The 17,377-nt window shown below is 40.9% G+C and overlaps 1 protein-coding gene across 1 annotated transcript in view; it reads left to right on the forward strand.

Annotated features, from left to right (window-relative positions):
* The window catches only part of LOC109030221 (uncharacterized), a 177,759-nt gene that overhangs the window by 148,251 nt on the left and 12,131 nt on the right, over positions 1 to 17,377 (forward strand). Inside the window, 5 exon segments of the mRNA XM_072303583.1 lie at positions 5,883 to 6,023; positions 9,883 to 9,960; positions 10,530 to 10,605; positions 12,019 to 16,444; positions 16,919 to 16,977. Of these exon segments, the coding sequence (XP_072159684.1) occupies positions 5,883 to 6,023; positions 9,883 to 9,960; positions 10,530 to 10,605; positions 12,019 to 16,444; positions 16,919 to 16,977 (4,780 nt within the window).

Below are 17,377 nucleotides of genomic sequence, written 5' to 3' on the forward strand. Positions count from 1 at the left end.
TTTGGTTAAAAACAAAAGAACATAACCTCAAACAAAATTCGAGAATTTAAGTTTGAAAAGCTGAAAATGAGAAAATTCCTAACTATTTCTCTTTCCATTGCCACTTTGCACTCATAAGAATCAGGAATCTATCACAAAAAACCCGTTCCCTCAGATTACTCAATTGACGTTTGAGGGTATGCTTACATTTTGAACCAATCTATATCGATACAATCTCACCTGCGGGCTGATTATTGAAACTGATAGACAAAGCTATAGACAAAGACGACAAAAGGGATTTGGAGGGATCCTATTGGTGGAAGCAAGTGGTTGCAATGGACTAAGGAGGTAAGTAATAGACTAACTAACGGCAATCTCCGAGGAACCGTATAGTTAATCCATTATTTTTCTCCATAGTCTAAAACAACCACCCGTTTCTACTGATAGGAACTCTCCCTTTTTTCTATGCCTCCTTTGTCCATCGCTTTGTCTATGGAAGGCGTGCGTCCGCGAGTGGAGCTGGGAGCGAGCGCGCACCGCCCGGGTTGAAACAAGTTCATGGCAAATCATCAAATTGGAACATTTCCATTGTGTTTCACTGGCGTTATATTTTAAGTGCACTTGCACATAGATCACGCCTCGAAATTATCCCCCTTTCGCGTATTCCGCGCGAAAATCCACCGCAACATCCAACCACGCGTTTCTTCCGAGAGCCGGCTCCAGAACCCCGAGCGGAGTGCACCCATCGTCCGTCCCGTCGCACAGTGGAAACGGAAATTAAATCATGTAAACTTTGAAATTTTCCGGAGGAAAAATAGGTTAAGTTTTTCTTAAGAGTCGTCGTTTTCGGACGAAGGAACGTAACTCCATTCCAAGGTTGCAAATTTGACTCTAAAAATCAATTTTTTACGAGAGAGTACCAGTGTGATTTTTGTCCAAAATTCTTCCGTCAGGTAATTTTAAATTGTCGGGGAGACCTGGAAATGTCGGGGCAAATTGTTGGGTCACCTTTATTTGCTGTCTAGAATGGATTTGACGTTTCGAACAACCCATTTTGTTTGAAAACTATTCCTGACAATGCCTCATTAACCATCAGGCATTTTTTCAAGCGTCAGGGAATTTCACCAAATGTGTCGGAAAATCAGGGAAATATTAGGGAATTTCATTCTCTAAATTCTGTGGCAGCTCTGAATTCCATTTCAAGGTTGCAAAATTGACTCCAACAATTCAGTCTTTTTACAAGAATGTACCAGTACAATTTTTGTCCACGTTCTTCTGATTTTTGCATGAGATTAGAAGAAAAATCTGTAAAATTTTCAGTACCTAAGACATGTCCAAGATTCCCCTGGTAAAAATGTAATCTGCGAGGGGAAATTTGACCACGTTGGAATGTAGTTACGTTATCTCTTAGAGGGAAATGACGAAGTGTCAACTAAGGTTCAACAGCGAAATAGCATTATTGGTGGATTAGGAGAAGAAATGTAAAGTTATCAGCCCGTTTTTTACTACTCATAGTTTCTTTTTGACAATGCATTGTATAATTAATTGATGCAATAGTTTGAAATATTTTATCTTTCGACAGTTCATTAAATGTTCGACTCTTCCATTTGCGTTGTTCCACTGTGCGTTTTCGAAAGGCAGATTGCATGTTTACCACTTGAATTTGTTCTGCGTTTAGGCTGCATGATTGTGCTTCGAAATGCCCGAATGATCAATTACGCATTCTTTTGGGACGGAATAACTGCCTATTCTATAATTCAAGGTCTTTTAGATCTTGAAGGCTATTTTTATTTATTGAAAGGGAGCAATTTAAATTGAGCAAATAGTGAGTGGTGAGTTTTGGTCTTCGTTTCTATTGCCAAGCACATTGTAAATTTTGAACTCTCCCTCTCTCAATGGGAACCCCTTATTCATCTCTCTCGTATTTTTTTTTTTAAACCGTATTCTTTGTAAGGCCGTGAGAGTCTCCAAAGTTGGGATTTTTCATCTGCTGCTACTCGGTTACATTCTTTAAAACATGAAAATCGGCGCAATAGACCTTAACGAATTATGACCAAAAAAGAAAATCGAACTCGTTTAAACATTAAATCCTCAATTTCATACCCTAAGATTGAAAAACCTAGAGTCCCTTTATACCCAGAGTTAAGACAACTCACTTTTGGTTGGGCTGAAAGTGGCCTAAAAAAAATCCAATTCTGATTGGTTCTCGCTCATGGAGGCCGAAACGAGTGCACCAAGATGGCGGTACCTCGAATGTGAACAAGAATAATGAAAATATTCCCTAATTGTGGTTTATCAAGAGTAAATTGTTATTTCCATCGGTCCAAAATGAAAATAGATTAAGAAATTATTTACAAACCAATCTCATTTTCTTTTTAATTGATCACTTTGTTGATGTTGTTGTTTTTGTGTGACACACATCGCAGGATTCCTGATCCTTATCCCTCAATATCGTTCGTTTGGGTGCACTCGTTTCGGCCTCCATGGCCAGCCAAGGCCGGCTGCCAGTCAGCTGATAATCGAGTTGTCTTAACTCTGGGTATAAAGGGACTCTAGAAAATGCTGGATGATATTTTCAAGATTATTAGAGAGCTAGCCCATCTAGATATACCAGGAGCCGCAATAATCACGGAAATTGGCCTTGTGGATCTTTTGTGGCGCTGATGTGGCTTGGTTCCTTTCTGCTTAACGCGGTCCAAAAGATCTATGCGTGTATCTTTTGCGTGCTTCATTCTTCACCTACCAATACTAAATGAAGAAAGTCCCCCCTCCATCCTGCCCCTCTTGTAATGTCCCCGTCTCAATCAGACATATTTTAATATCTTGTCCTACCTACCAAAAACTAAGAACCAAAATTTTCCCTCCTTTTTCTGATCTCAATACCATACTTTCAAAATTTTCTCATCTAATCCCTACCTTTTTCAAACGGCTTAATCTCCAAATTTAATTAATTTCTTCTTCGTCCCTTCTTTCAATTTTTTAAACTTCTCTTTTTGTAATCTCTGCTGTAGGTGTTAATGGCCCAGCTTTGTCAAAGTACCTATAAATAAATGTATAGAACAAACAAACATTATTCCTTTTAATTTGTGTACGATTATTTTTAGCCTAACTATGTCTATATTCGATCTCATGCTGTTTTGGCACAATTTGAACGCGGGTTAATCCCTCTTTGCATAATCCGTCCAAATTTCATCCCCAGTAGTTCCGGGTCTTGTCTCGAATGCGCGCGGCGGTCCTCGGTCGCGCTCGAAAAGGAATTAAATTTGATAAAGTTTTTCACTTGGATTGGGTTCAAAAGTTCAACGTGGAATCCGGATTGCCGTTGATCAGCGCGGGTATTTTTAGAGTGGGTCCGATTAGCACGTGGGAAGTGCGAAGTTCGAAGTTTGTGAAAGGGACAGCGCGGAGCCGACTTGTCTGTCGTGGTCGGGCGTGGACGTGGACGTGGACGTCGAACAGGGACTACGACAACGTCGCGACGCGCCGCGTCGGGTCGCGCGCGCGGCGCCGAGGTCAACCCTCCGATCGAGTCGCCAAGTTCGGGCATCGTGTTCAACGCTTGTCGATCCCCTCCTTCGTGTATTGAAAGTTTTGACACTTCACCTCGAGCACCCATCTGGGAAGAGTACGAACGTGGTGGTAACTCTGGAGTTTCAGTCATGGAGCTTCTAGGGCTCAAAAGGGCAGCCAAAGGGTTCAAGTATCAGTAGTTCAGGGGGGGGGGGGTGGGTTCAAGTATTACGTAACGCTTTTTAGGGGGGAGGAGAGGGGGAGTTTGAGCCATAGTGTTACAGTGCGTTACAATGGGGGAAGGGAGTCAAGCCCAGCGTTATGTAACAAATCCGAGCCAAGGGGGAAAAAAAAACTTTAAAAAAATCTTGCAAAAATTGAAAATCAAATGCGAAAGCAAGTGGTAAGTCGCCCGGCACTTATCAGTCATCACTAGGCAAATTTTACTCTCAACAAAATGCTTATCAATCAACACCAGGCGAAAAGAAGCGTTGAACACGACTTTAGCCAGACCTAATCGCACTGCTTAGATTGTGAGTGCGGGGTTGCGAAGATAAATTGTTTCTGACCTCATCTCACAGGGACCCCATTGACGGGTGATCATTCTTATGAGGCACAAAGCACACCGCTTATTCACATGTTTTCAATTCAAAATTTCAATCAGGGAAAGATTCAAACGACGGTAAGATAACAGCCTCTTAGGAGGAAGGCCAAGGTATTCTTTGCTTTTTGCAACACGGTCAGTTATCAAGCTTGAATCGTTGGATCGAATTGTAACTATCACCGTCGTTGCTACCATATGCTTACGGAAAACTATTTCGCCTTCATTTTCTGCGTACGCAACACGGACAGTCCTTAAGCACGTATAGTTGTATCCATGCATAACGATGAACCTTTTCGATCCGTGTAGTTAAAGGGAGTTATTTCATATATTGCTTGTAAAGTACGCTTTCGAAATTGTATAGTTATCCAGGTTTAACCATCATCAACGCATATTCGAGTTCCATCGACCGCAATATGCAGAACAGATCAAATAAAAACACATATTATGGAGGAAGCTTAAATATTGAATATCCTAACTCTAATTTTAACAAATCTTGTGCAGTACGATGTGCCGTAGTATAAGTAGAAAAGGACTCAAGCCACATCAGCTGTTCCTAAATTTAACTGGGCAATTTAAATTTTTACAATAGAACATTAGTGCGAATTCCTTTGAAAATGTTGAGGAATTTGCTTCGCACTATGCAAAAAATCTACTTAAATTTGCACACAAATCCGCTCAAACCGTTTTCATGTCAACAATTAAATTGCCCAATTAAATTTGGCAGTAGCTGATGCGGCTTGGTTCCTTTCTGCTTAACGCGGACCAACTTACCCATGTCCTTTTTAATTTACATAACTGTCGTGCGAATTGAGGTGAGGTTTGGTGCGGAGAAGTCAGTTAATTAAAAGGATTCATGATTTTTGTCCGATGTTAGATTGCATTCTTATGGTTTAGGGTTGTAATAGGTGTATCGACGTTTTGGACCGTGCAACAACCATCAGCGGTCGTTTGATCGGTGCGGTGTTGTGTTCGAGCGCAGCGTCGTCGTAACCTAACTTGACGGCGCCGCGCACGGTGGGCAAAAATTGATTTTTACAGCCAAGAATCAGTTGGAAGTCCATTAGATTTTTGTACTGGGGGTTATACTATTTTGGGGCGCCCTTTCCTTCTTCCAGTTCGTCAGAAACCTGGTTAACTTGGATCAATTGTAGGCTATTTTGGGAGATTTTTTCAACATTTTACCCTTCCCCCTCCAAAGCCAATATTACCTCCTTCGGACACTCCTCCTCACAACTTAACCATGTAATTTGTCTCAAAAGATACCCTTGAACCCTTGAGGTGCCCTTTTCCTTTCCCAGTTTGTCGGAAACTTGGCAAATTTGGAGCAATTTTAGGGGATTTTTTCACAATTTTGCCCCCTCCCCCTCCGAAGCCAATATTACCTCCTCTGGATACTCCTCCTCACAACTTGACCGTAAGACTTGTCTCTGAGGTCGCCCCTGAACCTTTGGAGCGCCTTTTTCCTCTTCCAGTTTGTCGGAAACCTGGTAAACTTGGATCAATTTTAGGACTTTTTAGTGGACTTTTTGTCGAAATTTTCCCTCCCTCCCCTCTTCCGGACACTCCCCCTCACTAGTATTTTTGTGTGTTGTGTTCGTGTCTCCTTGTACGCCCCTGGAGCCCGGGGCGCCCTTTTCCTTTTCCAGTGCGTCGGACTCGGGGCGGGCGTGCGACGGAGGTTCGCGCCCGGGAGCCGGCGTCCCTCGGCGAGCGGAGCGGCGGCTTCGGCTGCGGCTGCGGCGGCGCGGCAAAAATAACCCCGCGGTGAATCTCGCCTATTTTGGGCCGAGCGGCGTTCGTGTCCCCGGTGCCCCGTGGCCATTCGGCTCCGCTGCCTCACCCGAGATCCGCGTCCAACGTCCACCGTACCCATCTCGCCGACGTCCACAGGCGCCCCTCCCGCCACCGCCGCCGCCCCACACGCTTCCAGGTATTTGCGCCTTTCACTACCCCCCTCCTCCTCGCAAGTCCCTACTCGGATTCGAAACCAGTGTCGCCCTTTCCATTCCCAATTATCAGTGTTTTTGGTGCCCCCTCATCGTTCAACACCCTGTGTGCCACTAGGTATTTGGGGATTATGTTCTCTCCCCCTCCCCCTCTCTGTGGTATTCTCCAGTCCATACTTGAAATTAAAATCAGTGTCGCCCTCTTCATTCACATAATAGTAAAATTACCTGTGCTTTTGGTGCCCTTTCATCGCCCAATACCCTGTGTGCCTTCAGGTATTAGTGGAATTCTTTTCTCTCCTCGCCCCCCCCCCCTTCCCTGGTATTCTCCAGTCCATACTTGAAATTAAAATCAGTGTCGCCCCTTCCATTCGCAATTATCAGTGTTTTTGGTGCCCCCTCATCGCTCAACACCCTGTGTGCCGCTAGGTATTTGGGGATTTTTTTTCTCTCCACCTCCCCCATCTCTTTGGTATTCTCCAGTCCATACTTGAAATTAAAATCAGTGTCGCCCCTTCTACTCGCAATTATTAGTGTTTTTGGTGCCCCTTCATCGCCCAATACCCTGTGTGCCTCCAGGTGTTCGTGGATTTCTCCCCCCCTCCTCCCCCTTCCCTGGTATCCTCCATTCTGTACTTAAAATTAAAATCAGTGTCGCCCTTTCCATTCGCAATATAGTAAAATTATTAGTGTTTTTGGTGCCGTTTCATCGCTCAATGCCCTGTGTGCATCTAGGTATTTGTGGATTTCTTTTCTCCCCCCCTCCCTCCCCTTCCCTGGTATCCTCCAGTTTGTTCTTGAAATTAAAATCAGTGCCGCCCTTATCATTCGCATAATAGTAAAATTATTTGTGTTTCTTAGCGCCCAATTCCTTGTGTGCCTCCAGGTTTTTACGGACACCCCCCCCCCCCCCGGTCTCCAGTATCATTCAGTCCATACTTGAAATTGAAATCAGTGTCGCCCTTTGGTTCGCCAGATTGCACCGCAAAGAGATGAAAGTGTTTCTTGGATATCACTACTCTTCAAGTCGTCGTGCCACTCATTACCTCCCACTCCTCCTCCGATTTAGAATCAAAATCAGTGTTGCCCCTTTGATTTGTATCACAATGAAACTTCCAGTGTTTTTCGGCACCCTTCCCATCAACACAACAGTCACTGCCGTCTGTGCCTTTAGGTGCTCGCTTTTTTCACGGAATCGAAATCTAGTGATATTCGCTTTGAAAATTGAATCGCGAAAATTGATAGTGTTTCTCAGAGTCCAGCATTCTGCGATTCAGCATCAAAATCAGTGTTGCTCTCATAGTTGCATCGCAATAGTCTTAGTATTGTTCATGTGCGCCCTTCCCTTGCCCATTACCGTGTGCACCTACAGGTATTTGCACTTTTCAGGGAATGAAAATCCTTTATATTCGCATTACAGTCAAATTGATAGTGTTTCTCGTGTGGACTCTGCCTCTCAGTTTTGCGCTTTTCATAAGCTCTCAGCCTTTATTCGCGCGTAGAATTAAAATCAGTGTAACTCTTTACGTTTGACTCAGAATAAACTTAACGGTGTTCATGGGTGCCCCTTCCGTTCGCCCACTTATCATTGGCGGATCTAGCAACTTGGCAGCTCCGGATTTTCTCCATTAAAACCTATGGAAATGTATCGATTCTTAGAGGGGCCAAGTGCTCCGACAAGAATCGATTATTTAGCGTAGGTTTAAATGGAGGAAATCCGGTGCTGCCAAATTGCTGGATCCGCCTCTGCCACTTATCCTTGTGTTTCCGGGCGTTTGCGTTTTTTACTAGCCTCTCCGTGTAATTCACTCACCTAGAATCAAAATCAGTGTCCCCTTTAAAATATTCAATAAAGTTGATAGTGTCCTTTTGCGCACCTCCCGGCGTAGAACGCCTGAATTTTTCCAGTTATTTGTGCTTTCTACATCCCTCTCTTCCTCATTTTGTATTTCTCCTTCCATTTGCACTACAGTTAAATAGTGTGTTTATTGGCGTCTCTCCCAACGTCCACCATTCCGTTTGCTTCCAGTCGTTTGGCCGCTCTATAGTATTCTTCATGTATTCTAGTCCCGCTCTATAGTAGTCTCCATTACTCTAGTCTCTTTTATCTACACTGGAGATCAAAACCGGTGTTACCTACACGAGTTTTACCACCATAAAAGTGACAGTGTGTTCCACTATGCGCCCATCTTTATACTTATTGTTCTACTTGCATCAGTTAATTTTGCTTTGCACGGCTTTTTTGTTACTTCGAACAAAAATGTGTGTTGCTAATTTTGGTTAGTAAATTGACTGTATTCTTTGGACGGTTTCCGTTCCGATGGTTCCAGTTATTTGCGTTGAAACTTAGTGCTAAATCAGTGTTGACTCCTAAAGTTGCATACCTACCTCAAGATTGACAGTAACCTTTCACATGTGTGTCACATTTTTTTCTGTCCACCACCTCAATTCATACTTGGCACCAAAATCAGTGCTACACTTAAAAGTAGCACCCCAATCAAATTAGTCGGTGTTTGATTCGCCACTTCAATGTGTCATGCAGTGGACACTTTAATTAACTTGGCAGTCACTTGACAGTACTACGTTCCGTAATTCTACTGCTTCTTCCTCCCTTTTTTGTTTACTACACCTCTAGTAAATGCGGTGCATGAATGTTGTCGAGGATATTCGATGATCATCGAAAAATTTCCTCATTTTTTATAATAAAATATATGAAACTTTTAAAAAATTCATCGGAAGTCGATAAAGTCGTCGCTCCTCTGACGACGCAAGGGCGTACCTTGATTTTCACGTAAGCCCTGAGCTCTGTATGACTTTATACTTTTTGGGTTTCATGTGAAAATTTAGATACGCCCTTAAGTATGTCAAAAGAGCAACGAATTTACATGCGATCACAACCTGCAGTTTTTTACCCTCGGTCTCTTGTTCGAGAGGATCGAATCGAAATAATGATACTCTCGGGGAAGAAAATTCGGTAATTTTTCAAATTATCCTATCCTAGCAATCCTGTAATGATTGTTGTCTCAATGTGTTCTCGGATTATTCATTTTGCTCGCCTATTTTTCCCGTATGAATATGTTTCTAACAAGTTTCTCCGACAAATTGGTAAATCGTATCAGAGTATTATCCACGTAGCGCTAGAATCATCGACCTCTTTCTTAACACCGTAGCACATCGGCGAAAATAAAAAAAAACGCGTATTTTAGTCTGCGACGATGCAAGTCTCCTACCTAGGGCAGGTCTAATCAACGTTTTTGCATTAAATTTCGTTTGATTTTTATTTCGTTCTTTCATAAATATTCCCTCATGATTTAATTGAGTATAAAAATGTTGGGCAGCAGTGCAAAAAAAAAAAGAAAAAAAGAAAAGAAAATACGAGCGTAAATCGTCCAACAGCGCAGTTGAGTTCCATGATTTGGTGGTTTCATAATGACATGACACTTATGCTCACACATTAAAATAGATTAGAACGCATTAAAGTGCGCAAGTAAATCGCCATTAATCTATCTTGCGAAGAGACCAGACTCGCTCCCAGCGAAAACGCCTTCAAATGGAACGATACCTCCGAGCATTACATGCACGTTCAAATAGTTGTATCTCAAGGAGCGTTCCGCGTTACGGTAGTTGTGATGAAGGATACGACGCTTTTAATTCAGGATACGACAGTGGCTCTTTTGAAAAGCTTTTTCAATCAGCATTAACTTTACAAACAATTGCTTTCGCGATCAACAACCCGTCAAATTAAATTTTGAGACAGGAATTTCTCACTAACTTTATATGTGCTCTCGTCTCGCACTTTTCGCTTTTGTCCAGTTACTGATTGCGATTATTTTTTGTTCCCAGGCATCTGAAGCCAAAACACAGAACTTAGATGAATTAGATCTTGAAACAATTTGGGACGAGCAACACCTTAAAAATTTGGTGAGTGTGTTTTAGAATTTCACTCGAAGCTTCTTTGGTTTCGTTCATTACATAGTGGAATTATAATTTCTTGATTTTAAACTGACGTCAACCTCACTCATGCTAACTTCCTTGGTCGGATTACAACCTCTCGCCTCTTTTTCGTCCGCTTTTAGGTTAATTAGTTTTTGTTCATGCACTCACATGAATATACATGCCCTTAATCCTCCTACCTAGGCAGGCAATTTTACGTACGTACTCAGTAATTCATTTTTTGCGCAAAGAAATGCAGCCAAAATTTAAAAGGCTACTGGAAATTTGCACTCATAATCCTTTAATTTAGTTTCTTTTTCTTTGAAGCACAGGACTAGCCGTGGAGGGCGATTCAAAATTGTGAGGAAGGGGAGAGGGGGGATGAATTGCTTGTTCTTATACGTAGAATCAAAGTTTTAGTAAAACAAACAAATCTTTGATGTCCGAACTTTTCTACCTATAAAGATTTTAGGATTGGTCCATTATACAAGCATACTTTTAAGCTAAAATTTAAGTTTCATGTCACTTATAGTTTTGTCACAATTTTTTTTCAACAGTTAGAGGCTTGCACTGACTACGAAGGAAGACGAAAAATTAGAGCTAGGCTTCGCACAGTAATGGCTGAACATAAAGGTAAGCTGTACAGTTGTAATTTTAGTCTACATACAAATCAAAGACCAAAACGGAAATATGCGTACTCCCATTGTAATGTTTCAAAATCTCTAATTATGTTTTATTTTTCAAGGGAAACTCAACTGAGCCATCTCCCTGATATGTTTTGGGAATGTTGCACCATTTTACCCATTTCTTTTTCAGAAAGTACCAAACGTATGAGGAAGCCAGCATTTTTCGTTTTCAATTTTATTATTTTCCATTTCATTATGCTTTCAATTTGCGAATACAAATTCCTCATATTGAGGCTGAACATCCATGTCAACAAGCTCCCCAAAATTTACGTGTTAAAAATCAATTCAAAAATTATTTAGAGAATAAGAAGTCTCTCCAACTATTAAAGTTTTTAGCTTCTTTAGAGAAGCACTCACTTCCCTATGTAATAGTAACGTTCTAAAGTTTAAGGTAAGGTTGTTGAAGAGTTTAAAGGCAGTTTGGGACTCAGATTATTCAGCAACCTTTAGGTGAGTGTTTTCCAAATTGAAATGAATTTCCAACATTTCTGATCATGTCATTAAAGATTGAGCGATCGTCAGTGGCAACTTTGAGAAAGTCTTAAATGAAGTCTTAAAAGAACTACCTAAGTACCTATGTAGGGCACCAACATTGAAACTATAAATACTTAACTGCTTATTGATTATGGTGTTTCTTTGCTAATTGTGTTTTTTTGCTTTCTTCTTATTTTTCAAAAGGAAACCAACCGATTTTTTTTTATGAAATTTCGAAAGATTTTTTGTGGTAGCCCCAGAAGAGTAGATCGTGCTTTATCTAAATTATAAATAGTTTGTTGTTCTAAGTTGAATATAAAAGGCAGTGAGTAAGAGGTTTACAAAATCATTGACGGAGATATCTGTGTCTCTACATCTGTCTACCATCAATATATTTTCTAAATATGAAAATTTAATACGAATAAAATAGATGCCATAAATTAGGGGCATGGAGGACAAGGTGCATAAGTGCAGTTTTTGCTACTTCAAGAAATACATGTTTAAAGTTTCAAAAGTATATGGAGTCTCATGGAGGAAAGAAAATTCAAACTTACTTTTTGATGCTTAAAAATTGGATGTTAGTAGTAATCTTCACAGAATTTATTTTAAGACAAGTTCTAGTCAAAGTCGCTAATAGGTATCTCAAATTTTTTTCAAAACTGAACTTATGTGCCTTGTCCTTCAAGCCCCTCAAATGAAAAAATTTGATGGGAAAATGGCGCACTTAATATTATTCATGTAATAATTTCTAAATGATTCAGATGAATAGATTTTGATTATCCTTCAATAACAGTTAATAAATTTTTCATTTCGAACCTTGAGTCATCTGCATATTATTATGGTATTACCTACTATTTCCTCATAATGATTCTTTTTACTTTTGCAGCGTGTGGTGATGTGACAGCACTGGTGAGCAACTCAGTTGGAGCAGATGCGTCAATGACACAGGGTGAGTGTGCGTTTATGCGCTCACATTCACGAGAGAGCAGTACCATTGATGATTCAGGCACTGAGTCGGGCGAGGATCTTAGACATTTGAGTCCTCAGCTTTTAGCTGAAGTCCAAGGTGCTTTATCGCGCCTAGAAGGTGCTCTACCAGGACTCGATCCCAATCGGAGGGAATCTCTTGTCCAGTTAGTCTCTCGACTCCAAACATGTTTAAAAATTCAACAACCCAACCCGGCCCCTCCTCACCCTCCCCCGCGAAGATTTTCGAACAAACGAACTTCAAGGCACAGTCGACACACCGTTGGTGTCAGCCGCGAAGAGCTAGATGACGCAAGAAAGTGGCTAGAAGAAAACTATCCCGACCTAAAATCCAAACAAGTAACTAAAGATGATATAGATGTTAGAGATAGGCAAAAATCGACGGGGAGTCTTCCCTTCAATAGCGAAGCTAGTCAGTCAAAACACTATCGTCCAGTTAAATTTAATGCTCATCACACCAAGAAGAAATCAGACCCAGATATTCTCAATCGATCCAAGAAAAAAATCGTGAAAGCAGAATTCCATCAACCTAAGTTACATCAAGTCAGTTACACTGATAAAGAAGCTCCACAGTCTGCTTCTATCTCATTTGTCGATGATGACACCAAAACTGAAAGCACTGAAAGTTTACTGGATTACGATCCAAACTTGAGATTATTTAACTCTAGTCATAGTAAATTAGTAAATAGGACTTTAAGCAAACCAGAAAATGGCAGTGATGGAGACATATCTAGCGCTGAAGAAGATCTTGTCAAGCCTCTGAACAGTGCACAGAATGATTTTCTCTCCTCACATCAGAAATTTGCCAATTTTCTTGCTTCAGAAAATAAGAAACAAAATAGATTTCAAGGCAGATCAAGTAAAAAAATGAAATTAAGAAGGTCTAATACGATTGATATTCCGAAACCTATCCATTATTTATCATCTGGAGATGATCATGAGGCTGGTTCTGCCGACGAGGTTTCTCGTATGCGTAATGGAGCAAGAGGAAAATCAAACAATACATCGAACCGTTCTAGTATTGCTTTTGAGCCCAAAACAGAAAACGATAGAAAATTCCTTGCATTTTTAAAGCTAGCGGATCAGTCTGAAGCAGAAAGTAAACTAGTCGTCTACAACTCATCAGCTCGAGGAGGTCCGCATTGGAGCAGTCGCTTTTCTAATATGAAAACAAAATTTGAAACGCTAGAAAGAGACTCAAAGAGTCAAAGTAGTGGAACTGCGGTTCCAATGCCTAATCAAAATAAGAGAAGTGTGCTAGATAAAGTAAAGCAGTTGAATGCCGTGGATTCTTTGCCCGTGAAGCCAATACAACCCACACAACAAATCTCAACAAATCAATTTTCTCACGCACCAAGATCTCCTTTCAGACCCATCTGCAAGAGCCCTCAAAATCCTTGGGTAAAACCCTCTGCAAGTGGCACCGTAAAGCAGATGGTCAAAGAAAAATTCTGCCACGAAGCAACAGGACCTCCCATGTACCTGCCGCCACCTAAAACCACGCCAACACATGATATTGTCATGCCTCAACCAATCAGAAAAAATATTATGCCTACTACCTCAAATGTCCAAAAACCTTTCAGCTATTCCTCGAATTCCGTTTGTCAACAAAATGCTTTTCCAAATTATCCTCAAGGAACTCCAATGGAGAATAATTTCAATGCTGCCACGAGAAATCAGAGCATTCAAAACATGTATCCACCAGATACAAAATTTTGCACCAACACCTTATTTAATCCGTCAGCTATTCCTCTTACCCCAGAGATCAATCCCCCGCCACCTTTTAGGAACAATTCCAATGAACAATTTTACAACAGTAAGGTTTTAACGCAATATAGACTTCCATCTGAGGCAAACCCGCATCTATTTAAAACACCTGTTCAAGCTCCTTATATAAAACCGCAAAGTCCTACACCGTTTAATTCACATGTACCTCAGTACATCCCTCAAAAAGATGCAGCTCTTAATAATCCATCTGAAATTCCACTTCACCCATCCCCATATCTGCCACCAAGTGTGAATCCATATCCTACCTCTATCTCCCCTGTGAATTATCGACCAAATAACACCATCAAGCATAATTTTCCAACTCCAGATTATTCTCCTGTCAATTACAGCCCCTTCTCCAATTCGCCGTATAATTCATCCTCAGCGAATGGCTCAGGTCCTTTAAACGAGAAATTTTTCCCACCTACTGACTCGCGCAGTGTCACATTAGCATCCCCTTACCTTAATCAAAATGGGCAATACTCTGTCAGTGATCCTAATTTTCATAATTCTCAAAACAGCAGTTTCATGATGAATCACTCGGTGCCATTTGCCTCGGTGAATCCCTCTCCAGCTTCAATAAGCGGTTTCAGTACTCCTTTAAATTCTATTTCAAATTCAGTTACTCCTAATTTTAATAATACTCCTATAGAAAATACCCCACTGGCAGCAAGTAACACACCCAATATTCCCTTTCTTAACAACCGTAATTCAGTTAACATTCCTTTCACTGATGGCTTGACAGTTAGTGAAAAGGCTCCTCTCAATCATGTGTCTGAGAGAAAAAATATGTTTACTCGAAATTTTGATAATTTCTTGAGCGATAATGAAGAGGTGAAAGCTAAATTATCACAAAGCTCAAACCCCCATAGGAACTCTGTTCATAATTTTTCTAATTTCTATGAACAAAAACCTTATGAGCCTGTTCCGATACAAAAAACTTATTCGCTCAGCAATATTCACACAAAGCAAGATTTAAATCCCAGCTTTGAGCGGAACTTTGATCCCTTTTACTCAGAGTTACAACCTGCATCTATGTCTTCATACCCGCCCTCGAGCATCGCATCTAATGTTTCCTCCCCACGTTTCGATATCATACCAAGTTCACGTAACTATCCCGCAGAAACTAAAAGTTACTTCACCCCAGAACCACTGAGTGACAATAGAAATTCAATTTATGCCTCTGGCGCTCACTCTTACTCCACCTCTAATAAAGCAAATGGCGAGTCCTTACCTTACTCATCTCCACACTTGGAACCAACAACTCCAATAAGGTGTCTCGATCAGCCTGACTACGAATCGACCAATACAAATCCAAAACTTGCCAATATCTCACCTTTTCAATTTGATGATGCATCGTCAAGTCCCTCCAGCTGGAAGGAGGCAGAACCAGAGACCTCACCCTCTGTCATGCAACCGCAAACAGCAGTCAGTAAAGTAATGGGTAAGGCGCAGTGCCAACAAGCGGTTGTTGTTAGTGACCGCACAAGGCACAGATTTGATGAGATGGCGCAGAAACTCAGCGCGGAGCTGTCACAAAAAATGCAGTCTCCTTCCGATAGGTCTAAATCACCATCTGGAGCATCCGTAAGCTCTGGTCACCAATCGCGTTCATCTTCTCTTCATAGTAACTTTATGTCACCAGTAAAATCTCCTTCAAGTTCTAAATCACTTCCATATGGGCAAAATATCAGCTCATCGCTGAACCGATCCTCATCATCTTACTCGATGACCTCAGCAACAACTTCTCCTTCATCTCACAGTTCCTCATCTCCATTCCATTCTTTACATCAAGCTAAATCATCCAGTAACCTTAAATCTGAATCTGATTCACAAAGACCGAGTCCTCCTCAATCACCGACCATTATAAAAGCGACGCCCGCTAACAAGCCTCCAGGGCCTCCTTTATCTCCCAGCTTCCAGCAGATTCCACCCATCTCCAATTCTCCTTTCTTAGCCCAGTTTGGAATGGGCGCTGTTAAATCTAAATCCCAGCATTTACTCAGTCCTGCCTCTAGTCCTTTCTGTCAGTCGCAAAATTTCTCCTCCACAAGATCCTCACCTGCTAACCCAGCTTTTACCTCATACTCTCCCGATCTGATGACCCCGATGGCGAAATTTCCGTCCAGTCATTTTTCGTCTCCATCTCGATCTCCGGCCAGGTCTCCTACTTCCTCTGTGCTCCAGAAATCAGAATCATGGCATCAAATGGTTGTTGAACAAATGTTAAGTGCGAAACAGGCTCCGCCTTTGCCGAAAATCTCCAGGGCAAAATCAAGTCACGCACTAGCGTATCCCAAACAGTATGAAGCGTCAATGAGTCCCGATGCGGCCTCCAAGAAGCAAGCTACTGTAAAAGAATACCTGCGAAAATCATCTAAAAGCTCAAGTGCATGTGCTGTCAAAGCAAATTTCAAAAAAGCAACTAGCGAAAAAAATTCCTCTGCTACTACTTTAAAGAAAGAAGCAGCTGTAGTCAAATTGAACGATGATTTGGGCAACGTGGATGAGGCTTTTGAAAGTTTGTTTCAAGAAAGCAAGAAGAAGCAAAGTAAATGAAAAATAGACTGATTTTTGGCTGTGTGTATATATTATTGATCATAATTACATTCTTTGAATATGACTGGTATAAATTATGGAGCAAAGTACCAATTAAAAAATTTGAAATTTTCTTCAACTCAATGATTTCTCTGCTCCCAAATTAAACATTGTGCTACGACTTGAAAAAATGAATGAATGTCATTTCAACTACTATTGATTATTGAAAATCAAACTGTTCAAAATCCAGACTGTACGAAGCTCTCACATCTTTTTGGCAGTCTTTCAATCTGAGACTTCAACATCCGTCCCATATTTTCCAATCAAAATTGTGATTGAATTATGAAAATAATGGGTGAAATTAGTGATGAATCAATTATCTGTTTGAATCCTCAAATCTTCATTTGAAAGTGCAAATCAAATGTATTTTTGGATTGGATTTACTGTTTTCTCCTTGTTCAGAATCATCAGGCAAAGAGTATTTTTGTTTAAAGCACCAACATTCCACTCGATGGTTCGAATCTGGACATGACTCTCCGACGTAGCGATTTTTGTGAGTTGATGAACAGTCTATCTGATTGCAGATGCGTGCTTTTCCGTTGGTTTCGTAATAACTTACTATAGTGTTTATTTGCGTTGTATGACTTAATTTCACTCTCTTGTTTTTCGCTACGAATTTCACTCGCTCGGCTCGCTCTGACTTTGAAATGTTTTTTAGCGCAAATTATTTTCTTTTCCTAGTGTTTAACATTTTTTTTTTAATTTTGCATAGTTTTTCCAATTTTAAGTATCCTCAACTAATTTTGATCCTCATAATATTGAAATAGAACATCATTCAATAGAGATTAGATAATTTGGCACTGGTGAAGCCAGTACTCTAAGAGGAAGAGATTGTGTTTTTCTTTTATCCATTAGTTAATACTGCTAGCATCAAGAGCTAAACTATATCCTTC

This window comes from Bemisia tabaci, chromosome 8 (genome assembly GCF_918797505.1).
Source record: "Bemisia tabaci chromosome 8, PGI_BMITA_v3".
Classification (NCBI taxonomy): Eukaryota; Metazoa; Arthropoda; class Insecta; order Hemiptera; family Aleyrodidae; genus Bemisia; species Bemisia tabaci.